The sequence below is a fragment of the Lepidochelys olivacea genome (genome assembly GCF_965140295.1).
Source record: "Lepidochelys olivacea isolate rLepOli2 genome assembly, chromosome: 10".
NCBI classification, from domain to species: domain Eukaryota; kingdom Metazoa; phylum Chordata; order Testudines; family Cheloniidae; genus Lepidochelys; species Lepidochelys olivacea.
The window spans coordinates 8,448,994-8,469,552 of NC_140420.1; the positions used below are offsets into that span (position 1 = coordinate 8,448,994).

A 20,559-nucleotide genomic window follows, 5' to 3' on the forward strand; every position below is an offset into this window, starting at 1 on the left:
GTCATGAGACTGTATGCATAATTTTATGCAACTAAAGGAAAACGCTAGTGATTGGTTAGAATAGACCCAAGGATCACTTTTTTTGACATACAAAGCATTTCTAAAAATTATTTTGAAAACCTTCCCCATTTGAGTGGCTCCATTACTGAATGTGGCTCTTGTCTCTGTGGGGGCTACCATTTCAAAGACCCAGCAGCGAATAGACATGTCTGGTAGCACCTTAAGTCACAAAGAGGAGAAAGTTCAGGACCCAACAGAAACCAATTAAAAATTGTTTTAAGTGAGTACTGTAACTACACACAGTTTGGTTTGAATTAACTGTTTCTATTTGGTCATGAATGTCCATTGTCTTAATCTGCCTTATGAGGTTCGAGACACAAGGTGGCCCAACTTCTTTGGGTGACGGAGACAAGCTTTCGAGCTATACAGAGCTCTTCTTCATGAGATTCCTCCAGGTAGCAATTTTCTCTCTCGTTATTCTTGTGTGTTGTATTTTTGGCCCTTATATTGGTTAGGCATGTTCTCTTTATAGTGTAGTGACTGGGACATCTTTGAGATTGCATGGCATTTACATGTAGAAAAAGAAACCTTTCCAAACTTTTACTTAAAATCTTATTTTATCCTGCCGGCTTTCTCAAACACGAGTGGAGGCTGAAATGTTGCCAGCCTAGGCATAAAGTCTGCTTACCATGATGTTGAAACAAATTAACAAGATATTATCACCTGTTAAGAATATATATAAGTCACTTGTTCCAGGCATGAAGTCGTTGAACCACTGCATCCGATGAAGTGAGCTGTAGCTCACGAAAGCTCATGCTCAAATAAATTGGTTAGTCTCTAAGGTGCCACAAGTACTCCTTTTCTTTTTGCAGTAACTATGTGATAGGTGCAATACAGAGCACTAGATCTTTTGTCACTGAGGTTTAGAATAGATAACCGGAGGATATTTCCTATCATATTAGGCAATTTCCAGCGTTCCATGCTTAATACACTCTCAATTTTAGTGCGAGGACAGTTTGCTTCCCCGCCCTCAGCTTGGAACTCAAGGTCCTTTTAGAAAGGAGGATATTTGTTCTTGATCGAGTTCCTTGAATAGCACAAGCCCACGGTATCCACTGGAGAGGGTGCGGGTGAAAGTATCACAGCCAGCACGAACACCATTTAAGGTCCAAGTGGTTTTAAACCAAGCAACTGTGGTTGAAGGAGAAGGCTTTTTCCTGACAACTGATGACCAGCTGGGGGAGTGGAGGGGATTGATACAAAAATCAGCCCGTCAGGAGACGCCAGGAAAAGCCTGACCCGAAGGTCATTATTGGTGTTTCTAAACCAGGTGATGTTTTATAAACCAGGAAGAAAAACTGCGGTTTTATCCAGTTTCTTTACAGGACGGGGCTTTTGCTGGCAGCACTGGGAAAGCAGGACTATGAACTTTAAATGTCCTATTTGAACTAAGAGAAGTGACGTGAGTATCATTTGCAGTGATGCGGCACCACTGTTCTGTTTGTGGATGAATTTACTGCTGGTGAAAGTACTCCAGTGACAGCCCTGAAAAATGAAGCCCAGTATGCAGCAACAGAGCACTGTACAGGTACCATACAGCTGTGCCAGTGTGACGCAAAGCATGCAATGGACAGACTGCACTTAGGAATGAGAGGAGGCCTCAAGCGCCATAACAGTCATTTCTTGATCTCCCCACCCAGTCAGCGCCAGCTATGATGGTTGTCAGGATGTGGGTACTTGTTCATTGGAAACTCGGCTGAGACTACAGAAACTTGGTCTTACATAAGCTTTGCAGCCTTTGATGGTAATAACTTTCAGCCATCACCACCCTGGGCTGGGCTGAATTGGCCACCTTCCGATAAAAGGCTCAATCTCCCATTACCAAACTCCCAAGATGTACATGAAGTTGTAAAGATCTGACATGTGCCAGTTTAGCTCAAATGCTCTGGGTTCTCTAGTGCAGTTCTGCCCAGTGCCTGGGTGAGCATCCTAGGGATTTGGGGCAAACTAGGGTTGCCAGTTTTGGTTGGAGATATTCCTGGAGGTTTCATCACATGACGATCTTTAATGCCTGGAGACTCCAGGACAATCCTGAAGGGTTGGCAACCCTAAGAAAAACAGCTCAGGCACCCACTCCCCCGACTCCCAGGAAAATAGCCTCATTGTTTAAAAAGAAAGGCAGAGTCCTGTGGGAAGGAACAAATATCAAAGAGCTCACTCCGCCGCTACCAACACGGTCTGAGTCGAGGCACCTGTCTCAAGGGGCCTGAAGCATTCATTAACAGTTCAGATAAAGCAAGGTTACAAACATGGTCAGAATGGCAGCACACGCCTCTTGACTCTTGTGAGCACAGGCTCCTGTTCACGAGGAGGCCAGGACACCGTTCACATTCATTCATTTGGAGTCCACTTGCCCTCTGGCAGGCCTCCTCTCTGGTTACCAGGCAACCAGAACGGCAGTGCTGTCCACTAAGCACTGCCCTTCTCTGGGACTCACTGCAACAGAGGAGGGGAGAGTAGCTGTGGCTCACAATAGCACGCAGTAGTCCTCCCAACATGACCACAACAAATGGGAGAGGAACACTCCATGTAATCACACAAGCCTTCCCTCTCGGATAGGGTTTAACGAACAATCTTTGCATGGACATGCTAAAGAAAAAAGTAGCCGGGGATAAGCCAGTCAAACAAACAACAAGAGGACGAATTATTTACACAAACTCCAAAGGACAACAACAATTAGAGACGTTAAAGCAACAGAGGCAAAAATCAATATACTCTGCATCAAGGCTGCTGCTGCTGTCGTCTAATGACGGGTCCCATAGCTCTGACCACACAACAGAAGATACTTCCTCTTTTGAGACACTGGTTACGTTTCCCTCTATTACTAGGAATTGAGGTGGTGGATGCAAACAGTTCCTCTCACACTCCCCAATTTATAGTACAAGCCTCCACTAGGCACCACAATGAAGCGGTTGTCTCCACTAACTCCTGGTCTAGAGGCAGGGAGAGGGGGTAGGGCCAACATGCTACATTGTAAGATTCTCTGGGCTTCATTTTTCTGTCACGTGTAGAACCAAGCACACGGCGGGCACTATACACACCTCTTACACATTTTATTATGAACCTGGCTCTCCAATAGCAGTCTCAGTCATTGGTAAGTTCTTCTGATCCTTCATCAGAGCAGAACAAGCAACGCAAAGGAACAGATTAGCTGCTTAAAAAAAAGTGTTTAAGGTCAGCGGTTTAAACAACAGGATAACTAGTTGTTGAAGCAGGCAGGTTTTAGCTACTGTCTGTCAACAAGTTAGGTAGATAGAACTTGATCAGTAAACTTATAAATCAGCAGTAAATATCTTATTGCATGGTAAGACTTTCTTATATAGCAGGAGCTCTGATGAAGGTGATGTGGCCCCCTCTATGAGGCATCCGGATTAGAAGTGGTGGGGCTGAAACGGGGGAAGGTAATCTCCCAGTTCTACAATGTATGTAACTACAGAGTGTGATCTGCATGTCATTTATAAAGAGATGATGAGCGAGGGTAGGGCCTATTGGTGTGTATGTAGAAAAGTGCATTCATCTGATGCAGCACTGGTTTTTAGAACAGTGGCAGGCCTTCCAATTCTAAAGGAAGAAAGATGATACCCCCTTCCCTCAATAACCAGGATTCAGTACTGTGATTTACCAACACTGAAGTATGACTTATGAGGAGAGGCTGAGGGAACTGGGATTGTTTAGTCTATGGAAGAGAAACATGAGGGGGGATTTGATAGCTGCTTTTAACTACCTGAAAGGTGGATCCAAAGAGGATGGATCTAGACTATTCTCAGTGATAGCAGATGACAAGACAAAGAGTAATGGTCTCAAGTTGCAGTGGAGAAGATTTAGGTTGGATATTAGGAAAAACTTTTTCACTAGGAGGGTGGTGAAACACTGGAATGCATTACCTAGGGAGGTGGTGGAATCCCCTTCTTTAGAAGTTTTTAAGGTCAGGCTTGACAAAGCCCTGACTGGGATGATTTAGTTGGGGATTGGTCCTGCTCTGGTTAGGGGGTTGGACTAGATGACCTCCGGAGGTCCCTTCCAACTTTGGATATTAGGAAAAACTTTTTCACTAAGAGGGTGGTGAAACACTGGAATGCGTTACCTAGGGAGGTGGTAGAATCTCCTTCCTTAGAGGTTTTTAAGGTCAGGCTTGACAAAGCCCTGGCTGGGATGATTTAACTGGGAATTGGTCCTGCTTCGAGCAGGGGGTTGGACTAGATGACCTTCTGGGGTCCCTTCCAACCCTGATATTCTATGATTCTGATATTCTTAATGATTCTAAGTAGCAACAAGCCTTTCAGTACAGGATATAGAGGTGAATGTTACAGCAAAAGCCTGCTTTCAATATGCCTCAAATTCTAGGCTCAAGAGCAGAAACAGAGCAGTGAAAAAGTCAGAGAAGATCCAGTAATGCAAAGGATGGTCCTTTCATAGTGCATGAGAGAAAAAGGGTAGCAGGTGGTTTGCAGGGCTGGCCTTGTCACCCAAACGCTTAGGCTGCAAACAATAAGCTCCAGTGGGCTAGTAAAAACAGAATTAATTTGTTTGACGTCTAACAGCTCTCACTATCGCAAAGCAAATTGACTCATTGTACAATAATGCCTATACGCCACACGGTGGTGCCCCTTCTTCAGTAACATAGCAAGGTGGTGGTTTGAACTGCATCAGTAAACACAGGCTGGGGAATAGTGAAAGGCTGATTCTTGTTTTCCACTGCAAGCTTACTGCATTATTAAAAGGTAGCAGGAAGCCGTTGTCAAATGCCTACACAACAACACACAGCCCTGGCAGGGAGGGATCTTCCTTTAGAATCAGTGTGCCAGCCACCTGTATTGCTCTAGCAGGCTCTCACTTGCAACAACAACAACATTAATTTAAACCCTGCAGTAGCCAATTATGATCTTTACCGAATCAAGCTAGAAGTATTCTGAGTTGTTGCAGTGGAGGAGACAGGTTAAAAAACCCTAGAAAAATACTTACCATGCAGGAATAGTACTATCTAGCTGCCCAAACCCTTTAACACGAGCTTATTCTATCTCTGTGCATCTAATAGCAAGGTGCTCATTCCGGAAACAGCTTTACATGTTCTGCTCCCCCAAGTCTTCCATGAAACAGATCAACACACTCCAAGTCTGTCTTAAGCAGACAGACACCTGCAAGTTATCTCTGGGGTATACGGATTGGTCTAGACTATTCAAATTCTATGTTTAGCTTTGCGGCCAAGGTGCGTCTGCCTCGCCCTCCAGTCCTGACCCAGCCCCTGGAAAGGAGAGTATTTGCTACTACAATCAAAGCAGGATTGCTTTAGTATGTATGCAGAAAAAAATGACCTTTTCAGTGTGACCCTTATACAAAGAAATACAATGGCTAAATCCTTCAACAGACTAACATTTGCAAATTTTCCATGAGGAAGCAGTGGCAGCAGCCGAAAAAAACAATTTTTTTTTCTTTTTGAGCTCTACATTCTGAGCGGTTAAGAGGTGAATAAACCCTTTTCTCGTGGACTAAAATTCAATTTACAGCCCTGCTTCCTGGAAGTAAAACACACAGAGCATACAGACAGAGTTACAGCCAGCGTCTAGACAGGCAAATGGGCTGCTCTTAAGGGGCGGGGGGGAAGAGAGGAGGAACAGAAACATATTCTGTTTTGTCACAAAGTGAGCCTGCACACCAGCTGCTAAGAGTTAAGGACATACATAAGGATGGGATTCCATAAAGGGGAGAGGAGTCTTTAAGGAGTTAATAAATGTGGGAGGAGAGAAGGAACCAACAAAAACATAGCACATACCAGGAAAATGCTTTGTTTACTTTAAAGCCTAGTGTTACTGCAGAAGTGCTCAATAGCTGCAAATCTACGCCTCCATACTGGACCCAGCAGCAGCCATACCTACCAGATGGCAGATCTGCAATACTAACATTCTGCCAAATGCTACCTCTCTTTGAGGGGACTTGGCAGAACTAGGGGAGAGAACAAAACAACCAGTAAACATCAAAACCGGTGATTTTAAGAAATCAAACTTATTGACAACGTTTAAAAAAAAGAACCAAGACCACTTTTACAGTATAAACACGCCAATTCATTCATTTTACTGATGGTTCCATTTATGAATTTCATTCTCGTGAAAAAAGGGAATAAAAGGAAAAAAAATTAAGAAAATAGCTATTTATAGAAAAACAAAACAAAACAAAGGGCTCAAACAGAAAAGAATCTGTGCAGATGCTTTGATGAGCAGTCTGATGGCAGATTACCACCTGTGCAGCAGGCATGCTTGAAAACCTGTCTCAGTACTGTAGCTTCAGTTCCACAATCCAGGATTTCTTTTACTTTTGTCGAAAAAAAGAGCCTAATAGTTTCATACTGTATTTATTTAATAACTAAAATTCACAAATAAAAAGATACTTGCAAAGTCCTTTAGTTGTGTCATCCCATCCTCCTCCACTTTACTGCTTTCAGACCCATATGCATCAAAAATGGGCTTGGATTTTTAATAATAACTGTTATGTGATTGGTCAGTTGGAGCTGAAGCACCAATGGAGAAGATGCTTTATGGAGATGATGGCACACCCCCTTGCCTTCCCACACACTTTTCGGAGGAACATAGGAGATGTACCAGTGCCTGGACTCCTCTGCTCCCATTTCCCCCACCCAGAGCATTCCTCTCATTTTATATTTCCGCTCTTACATGACTGACTGTAGCCTCTTTTTTCCCCCCTTTCTGTCCTTGCGGGACTGCATACACGTTGGACATTGTTCATTTCTTACTCCGCCAGGCTGTGAGCCAGTGTCAAGTAGGTCCTGTTACAGCTCAGTGCTAGTTGTTGTTTAATGGGTCTTTTCATTTCAGGTAGGTTTGTGTGTCATTTCAGAAGGCTTGCTTATTTTCTTCCTTTCATTTATCTGACAAACTGCTGGATAAGGCTACTCATATTCCAGGAACTGTTTGTGATAGAACAGCAAATATCTGCAAAAAGGAAGACAAAACACAACTTTAATCTTATGCTGCACATTACAGATTTTAAATCCCAATGACCAATACAGCCAGGATAAAAACAAGGACTATTAGCACTATTTTATTTTGAAAGCTGGAACAATTCCAGGGACGTGAATTAGTTTCATAGGATAACCATGAAAAAAATCAGCATACAGAATTTGATCAGTAGCCAATATGCTCGCTGCCTGTCTGTCCTGGAGCCTGACCACTCTGTTCTGTAACCTACTGTCAAGTCTTGAAAGCTAAACAGGATTAGACCAGGTTAGTATTTGGATGGGAGACCTCCACGTAACACCTAGATGCTGGAAAAAGTGGTGATGATGATTCTGTAGATGTGTACAAGCAAGGTCTCGACCACTTACAATCATTAAAGATCTTATGCCACTTTTTTATTTTTTTGAACAAGACCATGGGTGGAAACCTTTGTGTCCCAGCCAAATCTGACATGTATACTTATACTCCTTGTGGCAGGTTCAATTGGGTAAAATTCTTCTCCTCTTGTCCTAAACTACTGGGCAGCATTTCTGTGTACTACAACACAGCTGCTGAGTTCTATCCTGGAGGCAGCTGCATTTCAGTGGGGAGCAAAGTGATCCCTGTGCATCCCTTGCCCACTTCATATTGGCAGGGTTGCTGCAAGGCGAGTTAAAATACTTGTAAAGCACTTTTGATATCTCCACATTAAGAGGTGCTATGGAATGATTATCATCTTCCATTTCCCCACTCCACAGGGTTTCCTGAATCTTTCCTCTCCTTCTACAGGTGGAGGTCTAGTCAGAGCCATCATTATCTGAACAAGGAAAAAATGGGCAGGATTCCCTTCACAGTCAGTCAACGCTGTTTCTTAATCAGCTGGAGATGCTACTAGAGTGATACAAGTCACCTCCTATTTCGTTGGACTGGGTAACTGCCTCCACAAATCTCCCAGGCCCAGGAGCAATGCTACCTGTTTCCTAATGAAGGAAAACAAACCAATCTGGTCTACTGACCTTTTTGTTAAACGAATTAATTAAAATAATTTACACTAAAAAGTCAAATATCATAGAAAAGATGCACATTGCCCGGCTGAAAAGCAGAAAAGGAAAATATGAAAACCTATTAAAAATTCCAAACCAACTGCCTGCACTTGCAGCAATCAAAGGAAATGTCAGGTATAATTAAAAACTAGAGCAGAACAGATTTGATCTTTCCAGCACCAAATCCATGGCTGGAAATGCCAGAATGGAGGCGATTACAGATTTTAAGTGATTTTTTCTTGAAACCGAACCCAATTCCTGATACTTCTCAAATGACAAAGATGTTAACCTTGAAAAAATACTGCTCTATGTAGCATCCACAGTGCATGTTTGAAGGAAATGATTGAAGTGATACTGTCTATTTGAAATCATTATTAAGGGGGGATATGATAGAGGTCTATAAAATCTTGAATGGTGTGGAAAAGGGAATAGAGAAGTGTTATTTCCCCTTTCCCACAATACAAAAACCAGGGGTCATCCAATGAAATTAACAGGCAAGAGGCTTAATAAAAACAAGAGGCAGTACTCTTTTACACAACGCAGTCAACCTGGCTATATATGTGTGCACAGCTAAATGCATCAAATTCCATTTCCCAAAAGAAAACAATGAAACAGAAACAAACCCTCAGAAGTGGATATCGGTAGTACTTTTTGGCTATGTATCTAACCACTGTGTTATACAGCCTGTTGAATAAACTGCCCTCAGAGGAGAAAGTCTAGTATAATATGGAATTGTGCCTTATGAAGCTTAAATAGGTGGTCCATATAGTTATGGTTGGCCAGTGGGATTACAACAAACCCTATTACAATGTGAATTCATAATACCTGTATTTAACAATGAAAGCAACATGTGTAATAAGCTATCACACATTCATCCCTGTGGCTAGCAGGACTGTGATGAGGCAGATATTACTGCAGCCAACTGGATTAGCCAGAAGGTGGGTGGACATACAAGAAACTAGTTATCTTGCTCAGCAGGCACAATGCACTGCTACCTTGTCCTTCCCTTTTCTCCAGTCTAAAAAACCCCAGTAGGTTAGACCAGCTTTCTGAAGCACTGATAAATGATCACTCTGGAGAGAAATCGTTCTACATGGTGAAAATCTGATAACTTGAAAGTAATAAAGGTTCACCCACCCAGAGGGGGCCCTTTATTAATGATAAACCTGCTCCCACTCTTTCCTCCCCGTATCCTTTTTGTTCACAACCTACCCTTCACTGTCTAGTACATCCTTAATGCTAGCCTTGGTGATGATGGCATCATCACATTTGAACCACTGGTCCTTGTGTTGCCGGATGAAGCTGGTATAGTGCCCACTCTCCAAGGTTCCTTGGTGATTAACTACTGCAAACAAGGAATACCTGGTGGAGAAACACAGTTAATGAACTCTTGGATCAAAAGAAAAAAACTTAACATTTTTAGAGGAGTAGAAGCTTGTGATTATCTATACATTTGCAAAAAGAATGGATGCCATTTGTAAACACTGTAATTAAAACACCAGTACTCAACACTGGTTGGGGATGGGGCATACTTTTCTCCCCACCATCTTGATATTGCCTCTAACTACTTGTTTTACTGCAACTGTTAGTTTTACAGTTGGAAGCTTTGCTCACAATTGAGTAGTTAACAGACTTTTCTTTTAAAATAAGTAGATTAATATTATGAATTCACAGATACATGGATTATAAAGCCAGAAAGGATCCCTGTCATCACCTAGTGTGACTTGTACAACACAGGCTTCCCTGACTTAATTCCAGTTTGCTCTAGAGCAGATCTTTTTGAAAAATATTAAATTTTTGAGTTAAAAATGTCCAATGATGGAAAATCCAGTACAGGCCCTGGTAAACTGTTCCAATAATTAATTACCCTGGCTGTTCAAAACGTGTGCCAGATTTCTGATCTGAATTTATTTAGCTTCAACTTCTAGCCACTAGATCTTGTTATATCTTTCTCTGCTAGATTGAAGAGTTCCCTATTATCGAATTTCTGTTCCCCATGAGGTATTTACAGACTACGATCAAGCCATTGCTTAACCTTCTCGTTGTTAAACTGAACAGACTGAGCTCCTTGAGTCTATCACAATAAGGCACGTTTTCTAATCCTTTCAATCATTCTTGTGGTTCTTCTCTTTCTTGAATTGTGGACACCAGAGCTGGACAGCATTCCAGCAGCAGTCAGCACTAGTGCCAAATACAGAGGTTATATAATCTCCTCAGTCCTATTCAATATTTCCCAGTTATAAATCCAAGGATCGTATTAGCCCTTTTGGCCACAACATTGCACTGGGTGCTCATGGTTTACCCATCAAGACTCCCCAAGTCTTTTTCAAAGTCATTGCTTCCCAGGATAGAGCCCTCCATTGTGTAAGTATGGCTTACGTTCTTTATTCCTAAATATATATGTTTATATTTAGCCATATTAAAAACATACTGTTGGTTTGCATCCAACTTACCAAACCATCCATGCCACTGTATTAGTGACCTGTCCTCTTTATTATTCACCACTTTCCCCATCTTTGTGTCATCTGCAAACTTTATCAGTGAGGACGTTATGATTCCTTCCAGGTCACTGATAAAAATGCTAAATAATGCACTGCCAGGAATTAATCCCCGCAAGACCCCACTAGAAACATATCAGATCAATGATTCCCCATTTACAATCAACACTTAGCCAGTTTTTGATCCATTTAATGTGTGCCATGTTGACTATGTATTGTTCTAGTTTCTTAATCAAAATGCACATGGTACCAAGTCAAATGACTTAAAGAAGTCTATTAGATCATCAATATTATTTTTACCAACCAAACTTTTAATCTCACCATCAATAAAAATCAACAAGTAAGGCTGATAATATCTATTGTCTATAAACCTACGTTAATTGGCATTAATTACATTACTTTCCTTAAATTCTTTATTAACCTAGTCCTGTATCAGCCATTCCATTTTTTTGCCTGGGATTGATGTTAGGTTTACAGGACTATAACTACTCGGGTTGTCCCATTTATCCTTTTTAATATTAGCACAACATTTGCTTATTTCCAGTCCTCTGGAACTTGCTCAGTAATGAGAGTTCCAACACTCAGTTGCAATAAATGCACGAGTGTTTAAAGAAAAAGCCTTCCCTTTCATCCTGTACCAACGATTTTTAAATTCCTTCCCTATACTATTGCTGGTAATAACACTAGCAAGGCAATAGCTTAGTTGCTAAAAGCTATGAATGGCTAAGTAAACACGCAATATGATCTTTATTTTGCCAAAGAGCAGACTTGCTGTTCTGTAAAACATAGCAATGCTTTAACACTGTAGGACATAGAGCAGATTCTACTTCACCTTGCAAAAGTCAGCTACCTTTCACAATAGGAGAGTACTGGAAGGCACCACTTACTTATTATCATTGTTTAGACTATCCGTTGGCTGCTGGTACTGCCCATTCATTCTGCTCTCTTTGCTGCAATAAAAACACACAAGAATCCAGTCATTTAAAAGCAGTGGTTTCCCAAAGGGAGGCAGTGGGTCACACACAGCACAGAGAACCTGCATGCTACCTCCAGGGGCAAGTGCAATGGTGCTTAGTGGCAGAAGAAGATTGCTGACTAAGGTGTTACAGATACTATATTTGTGCCCACTGCTATGCTGTCTAGGAAGTTGATTTCTCCTCCTAACTAAGGCCCCAATCCTGCAAACACGCACATGCTTAAGTCACAACTTCCCATCCCCAAATCTTAAAAACAGATTGAGAGATTAATTTGGCTCTTAACCCTGAACAAAATATAATTACATTAACCTCTTAAACTCCTACGGATCAATCACCCTTCTTTTGACTTGTGAGTTTACTCTGTGTTTTTGATTACAACAATAGGATTACCTTCCTGGTTTCACAGGTCGATAAAATTCTGATTACGGAGCCCCCTGCTGCAGAAAAATAATTATCCTGATGTCATAGTGGCTATATTCCTTCATACCTGAAACCTTTCATCAGCACCCAGCTATTTTATCCACAGAGGACTCACCAGAGAATAGCAGGAAAGCCTCAAATACTCTGGAAAGTATTGATATAAACTAACCTTCTCTGATATCACACAGGCAATTTAGTGGAGGCTTGGAACTGTCCCTCTTTCTTGGCAGAAATAACTACGTTTGTCTGTAGTAAATAATTTTGAAATTGTTATTAAAACTGTATCAATATGGATCCTGAATTTAAGAGATGTGTTATTTTTGTGCTTTCGGTATTGGTTAAGATGTGATTTATGTAGTAATAATTTAATTAGAAATGATACTTAAGTATAATAATTGATAAGAATTTATTGTCTCAGGTCACTAACTGAACTTTTATGGAAGGATTTTTACACAAGGGTTTTGTTTTTGTGACTGAGATTTGAATAAAAAAATTAGTCTTACTACGTCTGGAGAAGCTTACTAGCTAAACTGCTAAAAGCAGACACAACCCTAGTTGAAAGTATTTTAATTGGGCTTGAACTTTTTTGACTTTTCTGTCATCTCAGGAGTGGCAGAAGAGGGCTTTACATAAAAAGAGGAAGGGAGATTTTTGCACGTTTTTCTAACATTAAAAATATTAGGAATGTTAAATTGGATCCTCCCTGATTGCGCTGAGGAACGTACTTGACTGAAAGGACAGGATGTGGGATCTCTAGCATTTTGAAGAAAGGACATCTCTGTTAATTATCTACCTTTGAAGTTAAACAGGTGTTAACAGAAAACTAAGATTTAAATAGAACCTTGTTTAAAACACAAGACCTGAATTGGTTTTACTAAAATCGATTTTGAAATAGATTTAGTTAAACCAGTGCAAACCCTTTCATGGACATATTTACATGGATATATCTGTATATACACTGCGTCACAGCCTGGTCTCAAAGGATATTCCATCTTCACAACATGCATGTGCAAGATTGGTATCCAGACTAACTTAACCTCTGTGGGATTTTTAACACTGTACATACCTGGAAGCCATAAATGGTGTCATGTCCAACTCCAGCGGAAAGGAGACATATGTAGTGATCTTTCGCCTCAGTTTGGCTGAGTGTTCAAACCGCTGAAGATAGAAAGTGGAAGTTTCTTTTAGAGAAGAGACTCCGATTTCCTTTCCTTGTACATGTCTTACACATTGGGCAAAGTGAGATGAAAGGAAAGTAGGGAGATTGTCACACAGCCACAAGAGAATGTGAATAAATTAGGTATTTTTCTGGTAGCTTTCAGGTATCAGTTAGATCAGTATATACAAGTGCTAACAAATTTTCCCTAGGAAATCCTAATTCATGAGGGAGCGGGAGTAGAGGGAAATCAAAGCTTAGAATGGTAACTGAATATCTAGGGAGATAAACTTATCCCCATTTATATTAAGATAAACGCTTATACTGTGGCCTCAAACAGTAACATCCAGCGTGATAGGCACTATACAAACATACAGCAAATGACAGTCCCTGTTCCAAAGAGCTTACATCTGCAGCAAAACTGGTGATAGACAAATGCTACCGGGGACAGATATGCCTTTAAGGATTCTGCCACCTGACTGGTGTGTTTAATCTACCAACACCAACAAGGCAAGAAATCATCTCAAGTGACTGGCACTGTTATGCCAGTTGTCTGTGTACACGAATACTAAATCAAAATAAGGAACAAACGGAAGGTAAAATTAAAAAAATAATCTGTCTCCTTTCTCCTAAAGGGAGAGATGAATTTGTGATACACGTCATACTTTCATCATCCTTTCTACAGAAGTGGAGAAAGGAAAAAATAGCAGAATGAGATGAATGAGTTTCTATTTAAAGAAAGCCCCTTTCCCCATTTCTCAGTACTCCTGTCCTATTTACACTCCTAGCTAATTATTCTCCCTTTACAATGCCATAACAATTCCCTAGCAACAGAACAGGATGTCAAAAACTCCGACTTATATCCTTTTGATTCTCTGTTCATCTTTCTAATTGCATTATTAACACTGTCAGAACATATGTCCTTTATGATGAATTTGATATTAGTTAAGCCATATTAAAATACCTTACAATTTATCATCACAACAACTTTTGGAATTGAGAGATATTGGTATCGTGCTTTGATGCATGAAATGTTATATCTTAACTTTTACCAGAGAGGACAACAAGATGAGTTCCCAAGATCACTTATTTTCAAAACCTTCAATCACCACGGCTACACAAATGCTCAATTGTACTAAAACCTCTTTTATATTGTTGCCCACACTGCCTTGCCCCTGAAGCAGTCTCACCTTCTGGGCACTCTTTCCACTTTGCTAAGGAAAACAAATAAGAAAGACACCCATGCTCTGCACTGGCTGCCTGCTTTCCAGTACGGCGTGGTCATATTACTTGCAGTTAAAGCCATAAACAATACAGGACAGGGCTGAGTGACCATCTATTACACGGTCTTCCATCACAGCATCTGCCATCAATGGTGAGTTGGAAGTTCTAAAAGCCACCACAGTATGATCTTGAGACAAATGGTGGGGATGTTACAGGAAGCTTCTCCATTGTGGCCCTGTAACTTTGGAATGCTTTCCCTTCAAAACACAGAGTACATCTGTGGCATCCTTCCAGTTGAAGCACACAGTATTTTTATTTTCTTTCTCATTCTGTGTGGCTTGTGGGTAGTAGCTCTATTGTACAGAAGGAATAAGTGCCACTAGAGATTTGTTTTTGTTTGGTTCAGAAATTTTTAGTACTTTTTCGTATTTTTGAAAAAAGTTCTATTTTGATAGGCACCCAGAGACATATGGGCAAGGCTGCATACATACATACAATCATAATGTCCTTAAACTAAAATCTAACTGGAAAAGCCAGTTGTCCTTTAAGTTAGTTTATGTTACAATAAATTAATTATAGTGACGTTAGAGATAGCAGAGAGATCTATAGAAACCAACTCATTGCCCGAGAGCAGAGTCTATGTTCTTTCAACCACCTGTCCTTTGTGAACTTACTTTGAGATGAAAACAGGCCACAATGGGTAATTTCTTCATAGTGAGTTGTTTGGTAGATTCCTGGTAGCTATGGCAACCACTACATTTGATTTTGGCACTGCTTCCTAGATGTTCTGGCCTTGTAAACCTGAAAAATATTAAGAAGTGGAAGGATGCATAATACAGGCAAATTATTTTCAATGCATCTTGAAAACAGTTTTCATTTCCACTTGTAACCACTTAGTAGCATGCGAGATAAACTTAAATCTTCTCTCAGGAAAGCCAGAGGTGACCTGCTGCCCCTTTCTCCACATATTTCTTAAAGTGCAAGACCCACTGAAAACCATGCACAGTTTTGCACAGTGCATATTTATAGTGTGTTCTAGAAAGATTAGGAAATTGGGCACAGAGCAGAGTCATTAGTTATCGTTCTATTATACAAGGTAAGTACAAGTCCTGTGCTGAGATAATTATACCCAGAGAGCAGATGCTAAGGAAATATGCTTTTTCTTTTTTCCTTTTTGCAAGATAAATTAGAATTTAAAAAGCTACCAATATAGGAGAGCCCTGTTTCAGATTTCCAACTCGGACATTTACATTTGCTTCCACTTGGGCAAGCTGCCCTGAAGTGCATCAGTGGCGGAGAAAGGAGAGCGAATGTTGGGTCATCCACCACAACAGAATAGCTCATTTTGAGATAGCTTGTGCAGACCTTTTGTTTTCAAAACCAAAAACGTGGACATGGGAATTCTGAAGCAAAGCCACATGCTTGCTGTGCTCAGTTACATGCCAGTCCCCAGGATGCTCTTCCAGCTCTCAGGCTGGGGTCAGAGCTCTAGAGGGAGAGAGGAAGGTATGGATGTAGAGTTCTGTTCAAGGTCAAATCATTGACAACTAAAGATTTGCTTTCAAAATCTAAGTTTTAAGAAATTCCAGCCTGTTACTAAAATCAGGTGGAAAGGAGTGATTTATAACCACTTAATGGGGTGCAGGAAACTGTTAGAGGATGGGACAGTTCTTGAAGTAAACACTAAGCCACTGTGTAGACACTCATAGAAACACATTAAAACAAAAAATGTTCAGGCTCCGGGAATCCTGATATTAAATCTTCTGTTAAAAAAAAAAAAAAAAAAAAAAAAAAAAAGACTACGAGGACTGACTTCTAGTTTTTCTTCTAAATTTAAATGTACAAGCCGTATGCATTTTCCAGTATCTCTACTAATGTTGGGTTTAAAGAAAAGGAGGACTTGTGGCACCTTAGAGACTAACCAATTTATTTGAGCATGAGCTTTCGTGAGCTATAGCTCACTTCATCGAATACATCTGATGAAGCGAGCTGTAGCTCACGAAAGCTTATGCTCAAATAAATTGGTTAGTCTCTAAGGTGCCACAAGGACTCCTTTTCTTTTTGCGGATACAGGCTAGCACGGCTGCTACTCTGAAACCTGTCATTATGTTGGGTTTAAAGTTATTGAAGCTTCTTGTAATAATACATATTAAACTGTAATTGGACATTTTAGACTATGACAGACCTGACACATTCAAGTGCATTATGCTCTATATGAAAATTAAATGTACAACTAACTGTGCTGTGAAGCTTTGTTTAGGTGCTTGTCTAGCAGTTTTAAGCCTCAGGAGGCTGAACCAGAGCACAAATGTAATTCTATCCCAGATGCATCATTTCCCCCTGTACAAAATGGTACAAAGTCAGTAGGTCTGTTTTGTTTTTAAACAACTGTCATAAGAGTTATGAATGAAAGAGTATTCTGCAACTATTGTCTTGTCAGGCCAATGGGACAGTTGAAAAATATATATTTCTACTGCATGTTAAAACAGTAACCCACCCTTAATAGTAGCAGTTTTTTATAACTTGAGCCAACAAAGTCAAGAGATTCTGAGTTAAGGTGTCATCCTTAACCTTCACTCAACCATATCATGGTATTACAGCACAGAGCAGGCAAGATTAGTAACTATTCCAATACTGTGCAAGGCCAATCATAACAGTCTGGCTGAAGGACAACTTTACATTTTCTTATTTAATTTCTTTTCACTTATTAGGAGTGAGGTTAGTACCTGCAAGAAGTGCTGCACTGACAGCTCTTGAGACTGAAGTCCTCTATTCACATAATAAGCATTAGTAATGCAGGCTCTCTCACAGTGCGCCTCAGCCAGGCCTGGAGAGCCCATCTCTAAAGGTGAGTGGGAAGATAATTCTCCATGGCCCATTCAAACCATGGCTTCTCTGCAGACAGCACCAAGAAGGAGGACATTGCGTATCAATTGTGTCAGTGGTTTTTGTGATATGCATACATAGCCCCTGGGTGCTGGATTGAGAGCTAAACTAATTTCTCATAGAATACAACCAATAGATAACCAGACTGATTTTGGTCACATTTTGCTAGAGATTAAAATAAAACAAAAAACAAAAACAGCCACAACAAATTTAAGTGCATGTTATGTACTACAAGATGGCTGAGGAATACTGCTGTGGTAAAATGTTGTTAGTTTGCTTTATTAGTTGCCATTATTTCTTATTTGTGGACAGCAGAAGCGAGCAAGATTATTTCCCCTATCTACATTCTGTTTGCCATATGTTGTACCTTCGCAAGCAGTCTGTGAGCGTGGTGGTGCCCGATACATGGCTTTCCCCATTCACCACACTGCCGTCACTCCCTGGGCTCAGTGGCCAGAATGGTGTAGAGGAGCCAGGCAAATCCAAACTGATGTCCCAGAACGGGTCTATCGTTGTGGAAACACCACTAGGAAAAAGAAAGGAGTTTAGCATTTAACACAAGGAGTTAAAAGTAACAGTACAAAATGTATGATTTACTATATGGTATAAACTGGACATTTACTGGACAAGGCAACGAGTTCTACTTCATCTGTACAGGGCACTCAGACTACATAAAGTATGTATGACAAAACAGCTGTGCTCAATACTATATTTACACAGCCAATTCCTTTACTGGAGATTTATTTAAAAAGCACAAAAAGAAAAACCACAGATTTTAGGAAATTTATTGCATGTTTTGAATGCAGGATATAAACTTGCTACAGTCTACAGCTTAATGGAGTTCAGTGACTTAGAGCCAAATGGTTGGGTTGCTCTGAGATGCAGAATCTGGCCTGCATCCTGGGATGAAAGTGCTATGGTGTTTCTATTTAGATTGTTGCACTATCTGTGTTCAGACAAAAAAAGAGAACAGAAATACTCTTGATATGCAATGGTGTGCTAGTTGGAACTTCAGAGTTCACTCTACAATCTGCCATGGCACTTGGAAATTGAGATCTTAGAGAATACCCGAATCAGAAAGTACATTATATTCCGGCTCAGGTTTCTCTACAAGACAGCTGAAGACAAGCCCACTGGCTAGAGGTGACTGGAAAGCTCTAACCTCCATTCCCTTGAACCTTTCCTTCTACCATTCAGATCTGTACGTGATTCTTGCTTCCAAATGCTAACTTTTTTTGTTTATGAAAGAATGTTCTGCCTGTGCTCTTTATCTGCTCTTCTGGCCTCCTCCTTCCTCTAAATACCACTTCTTTTGGACTAAAAATCTAAGTTTACAACTTCCCACTTTCATTCAGCTTCACTAGTGCAAAATATTTGAAATGATCAAAAGAAGAAACATGCAACATTTATGGATACTAATTTCAATCTGCCAAACTTATTTTTATGCATTGAGCCTTTTTCTTTAACTCCCATCTTTCCTTGTTAATTTTCTTAAAAATTCTGACATAATATATTATTCTTAGTAGATATCAGCTGTGCTGATACCGCATCCAGGCAACCATTGTCACATACGGACTCTGTGGGGCCAAAAGACAAAGACTAACATTTCACACTTTTTTCCATGATGCTCAATCATTCCTATAGTGAGAACTCTGTAGGTCAGTCCTGAAAACTGAGTACAACAACTGATTAAATGAGCAGAGTACAACAGTCCATCTGCAAGACAGTGTAGATAGTTTGGGGAATGCAAGATAAGACCAAAAAATATGTAGTGGAGTTCCAACTCCCCGGGTGATGTCAAATGGCTTAAAGTAAGCCACCTTGCCTGATAACATAGAACAGAAAGGATTCTTCTCCTGACTCTAGCAAACCTTTATTTTCTCTTATTTAAATTTACCTAGAGCCAGACCCTAGAAACCTTTGCCACCAAAACCGAAAGCTCAGAACTGAAGAAAAATGATAATGTGGCTGCATAAAAAAGAGTTCTCTTACTTCAAGTCTGGTGCACCTGCATATTCCCTATCAAAAGAAAATTTGCCTTGAAAGTTTTCTTATTATGAATTTTGAAATTAACCAAATTTTGGTAGGCCAATCAAACTCTAACCTAAAATGCAAAATCCCATAAACCTGTGATATTTTTCCAGGCAGATTTTTCAGTATATTTTGATCTATGACACTTGCCTTCTAATTGCTTGCATTTAGGTGATGCTGTAGTTAAACCATATGGTGCAAGAAAAAAGACTCAGTATGACACTGCACTGGTGGATCAGCCTCATCACAACTAAAACCTCTCCAGCGCATCAAAGATTTACAACCTATCCTGAAAAATGATTCCTCACTCTCACAGATCTTGGGAGACAGGCCAGTCCTCGCTTACAGACAGGCCCCCAACCTGAAGCAAATACTCACCAGCAACCACACACCACGCAACAAAAACACTAATCCACTAACCTATCCTTGCAACAAAGCCCGATGACAACTCTATCCACATATTTATTCAAGTGACACCATCATAGGACCTAATTACATTTGCCATGCCATCAGGGGCTCGTTCACCTGCACATCTACCAATGTGATATGTGCCATTATGTGCCATCAATGCCCCTCTGCCATGTACATTGGCCAAACCAGACAGTCTCTACGCAAAAGAATAAAGGGACACAAATCTGACATCAGGAATCATAACGTTCAAAAACCGGTAGGAGAACACTTCAGCCTCTCTGGCCACTCAGTAAAAGACTTAAGGGTGGCAATTCTGCAACAGAAAAGCTTCAAAAACAGACTCCAACGAGAAACTGCTGAGCTTGAATTAATATGCAAACTAGATACCATTAACTTGGGTTTGAATAGAGACTGGGAGTGGCTGGGTCATTACACATATTGAATCTACTTCCCCATATTAAGAATCCTCACATCTTCTTGTCAGCTGTCTAAATGGGCCATCTTGATTATCACTACAAAAGTTTTTTTCTCTCCTGCTGATAATAGCTCTTCTTAATTAATTAGCCTCTTACAGTTTGTATGGCAACTTCCACCTTCTCTGTATGTATATATTATCTTACTATATGTTCCATTCTATGCATCCGATGAAGTGGGCTGTAGCCCACAAAAGCTTATGCTCAAATAAATTTGTTAGTCTGCCAGAAGTCCTCCTTTTCTTTTTGCGGATACAGACTAACACGGCTGCTACTCTGAATCCCATCTGAGTGCAGAATTAACCAAATTACACTTACTGGCAGACTTGACAAGTAACATCAGACTGCAGTCCGCCTGTGAAGATTTGGTCTATGATGCAGTTACAGTGGTTGGGGTTGTTGGCCTTCTTCCCATTATCGTCACCTGCAGGAA

General features: G+C 40.5%; 1 protein-coding gene across 3 annotated transcripts in view; it reads right to left on the bottom strand.

The window, feature by feature from the left end:
- Positions 1-6,390: 6,390 nt before the first annotated feature.
- The window catches only part of USP22 (ubiquitin specific peptidase 22), a 196,300-nt gene continuing 182,131 nt past the window's right edge, over positions 6,391-20,559 (bottom strand). For all 3 annotated transcript variants that reach the window (XM_084641403.1, XM_084641402.1, XM_084641404.1), the window contains 7 exons: positions 20,445-20,550; positions 17,579-17,737; positions 15,000-15,126; positions 13,012-13,103; positions 11,436-11,498; positions 9,263-9,412; positions 6,391-7,004 (listed from right to left, as the gene is read on the bottom strand). In XM_084641403.1, the coding sequence (XP_084497529.1) occupies positions 6,962-7,004; positions 9,263-9,412; positions 11,436-11,498; positions 13,012-13,103; positions 15,000-15,126; positions 17,579-17,737; positions 20,445-20,550 (740 nt within the window). In that variant the 3' untranslated portion in view covers positions 6,391-6,961. The remainder of the gene's footprint in view (positions 7,005-9,262; positions 9,413-11,435; positions 11,499-13,011; positions 13,104-14,999; positions 15,127-17,578; positions 17,738-20,444; positions 20,551-20,559) is intronic.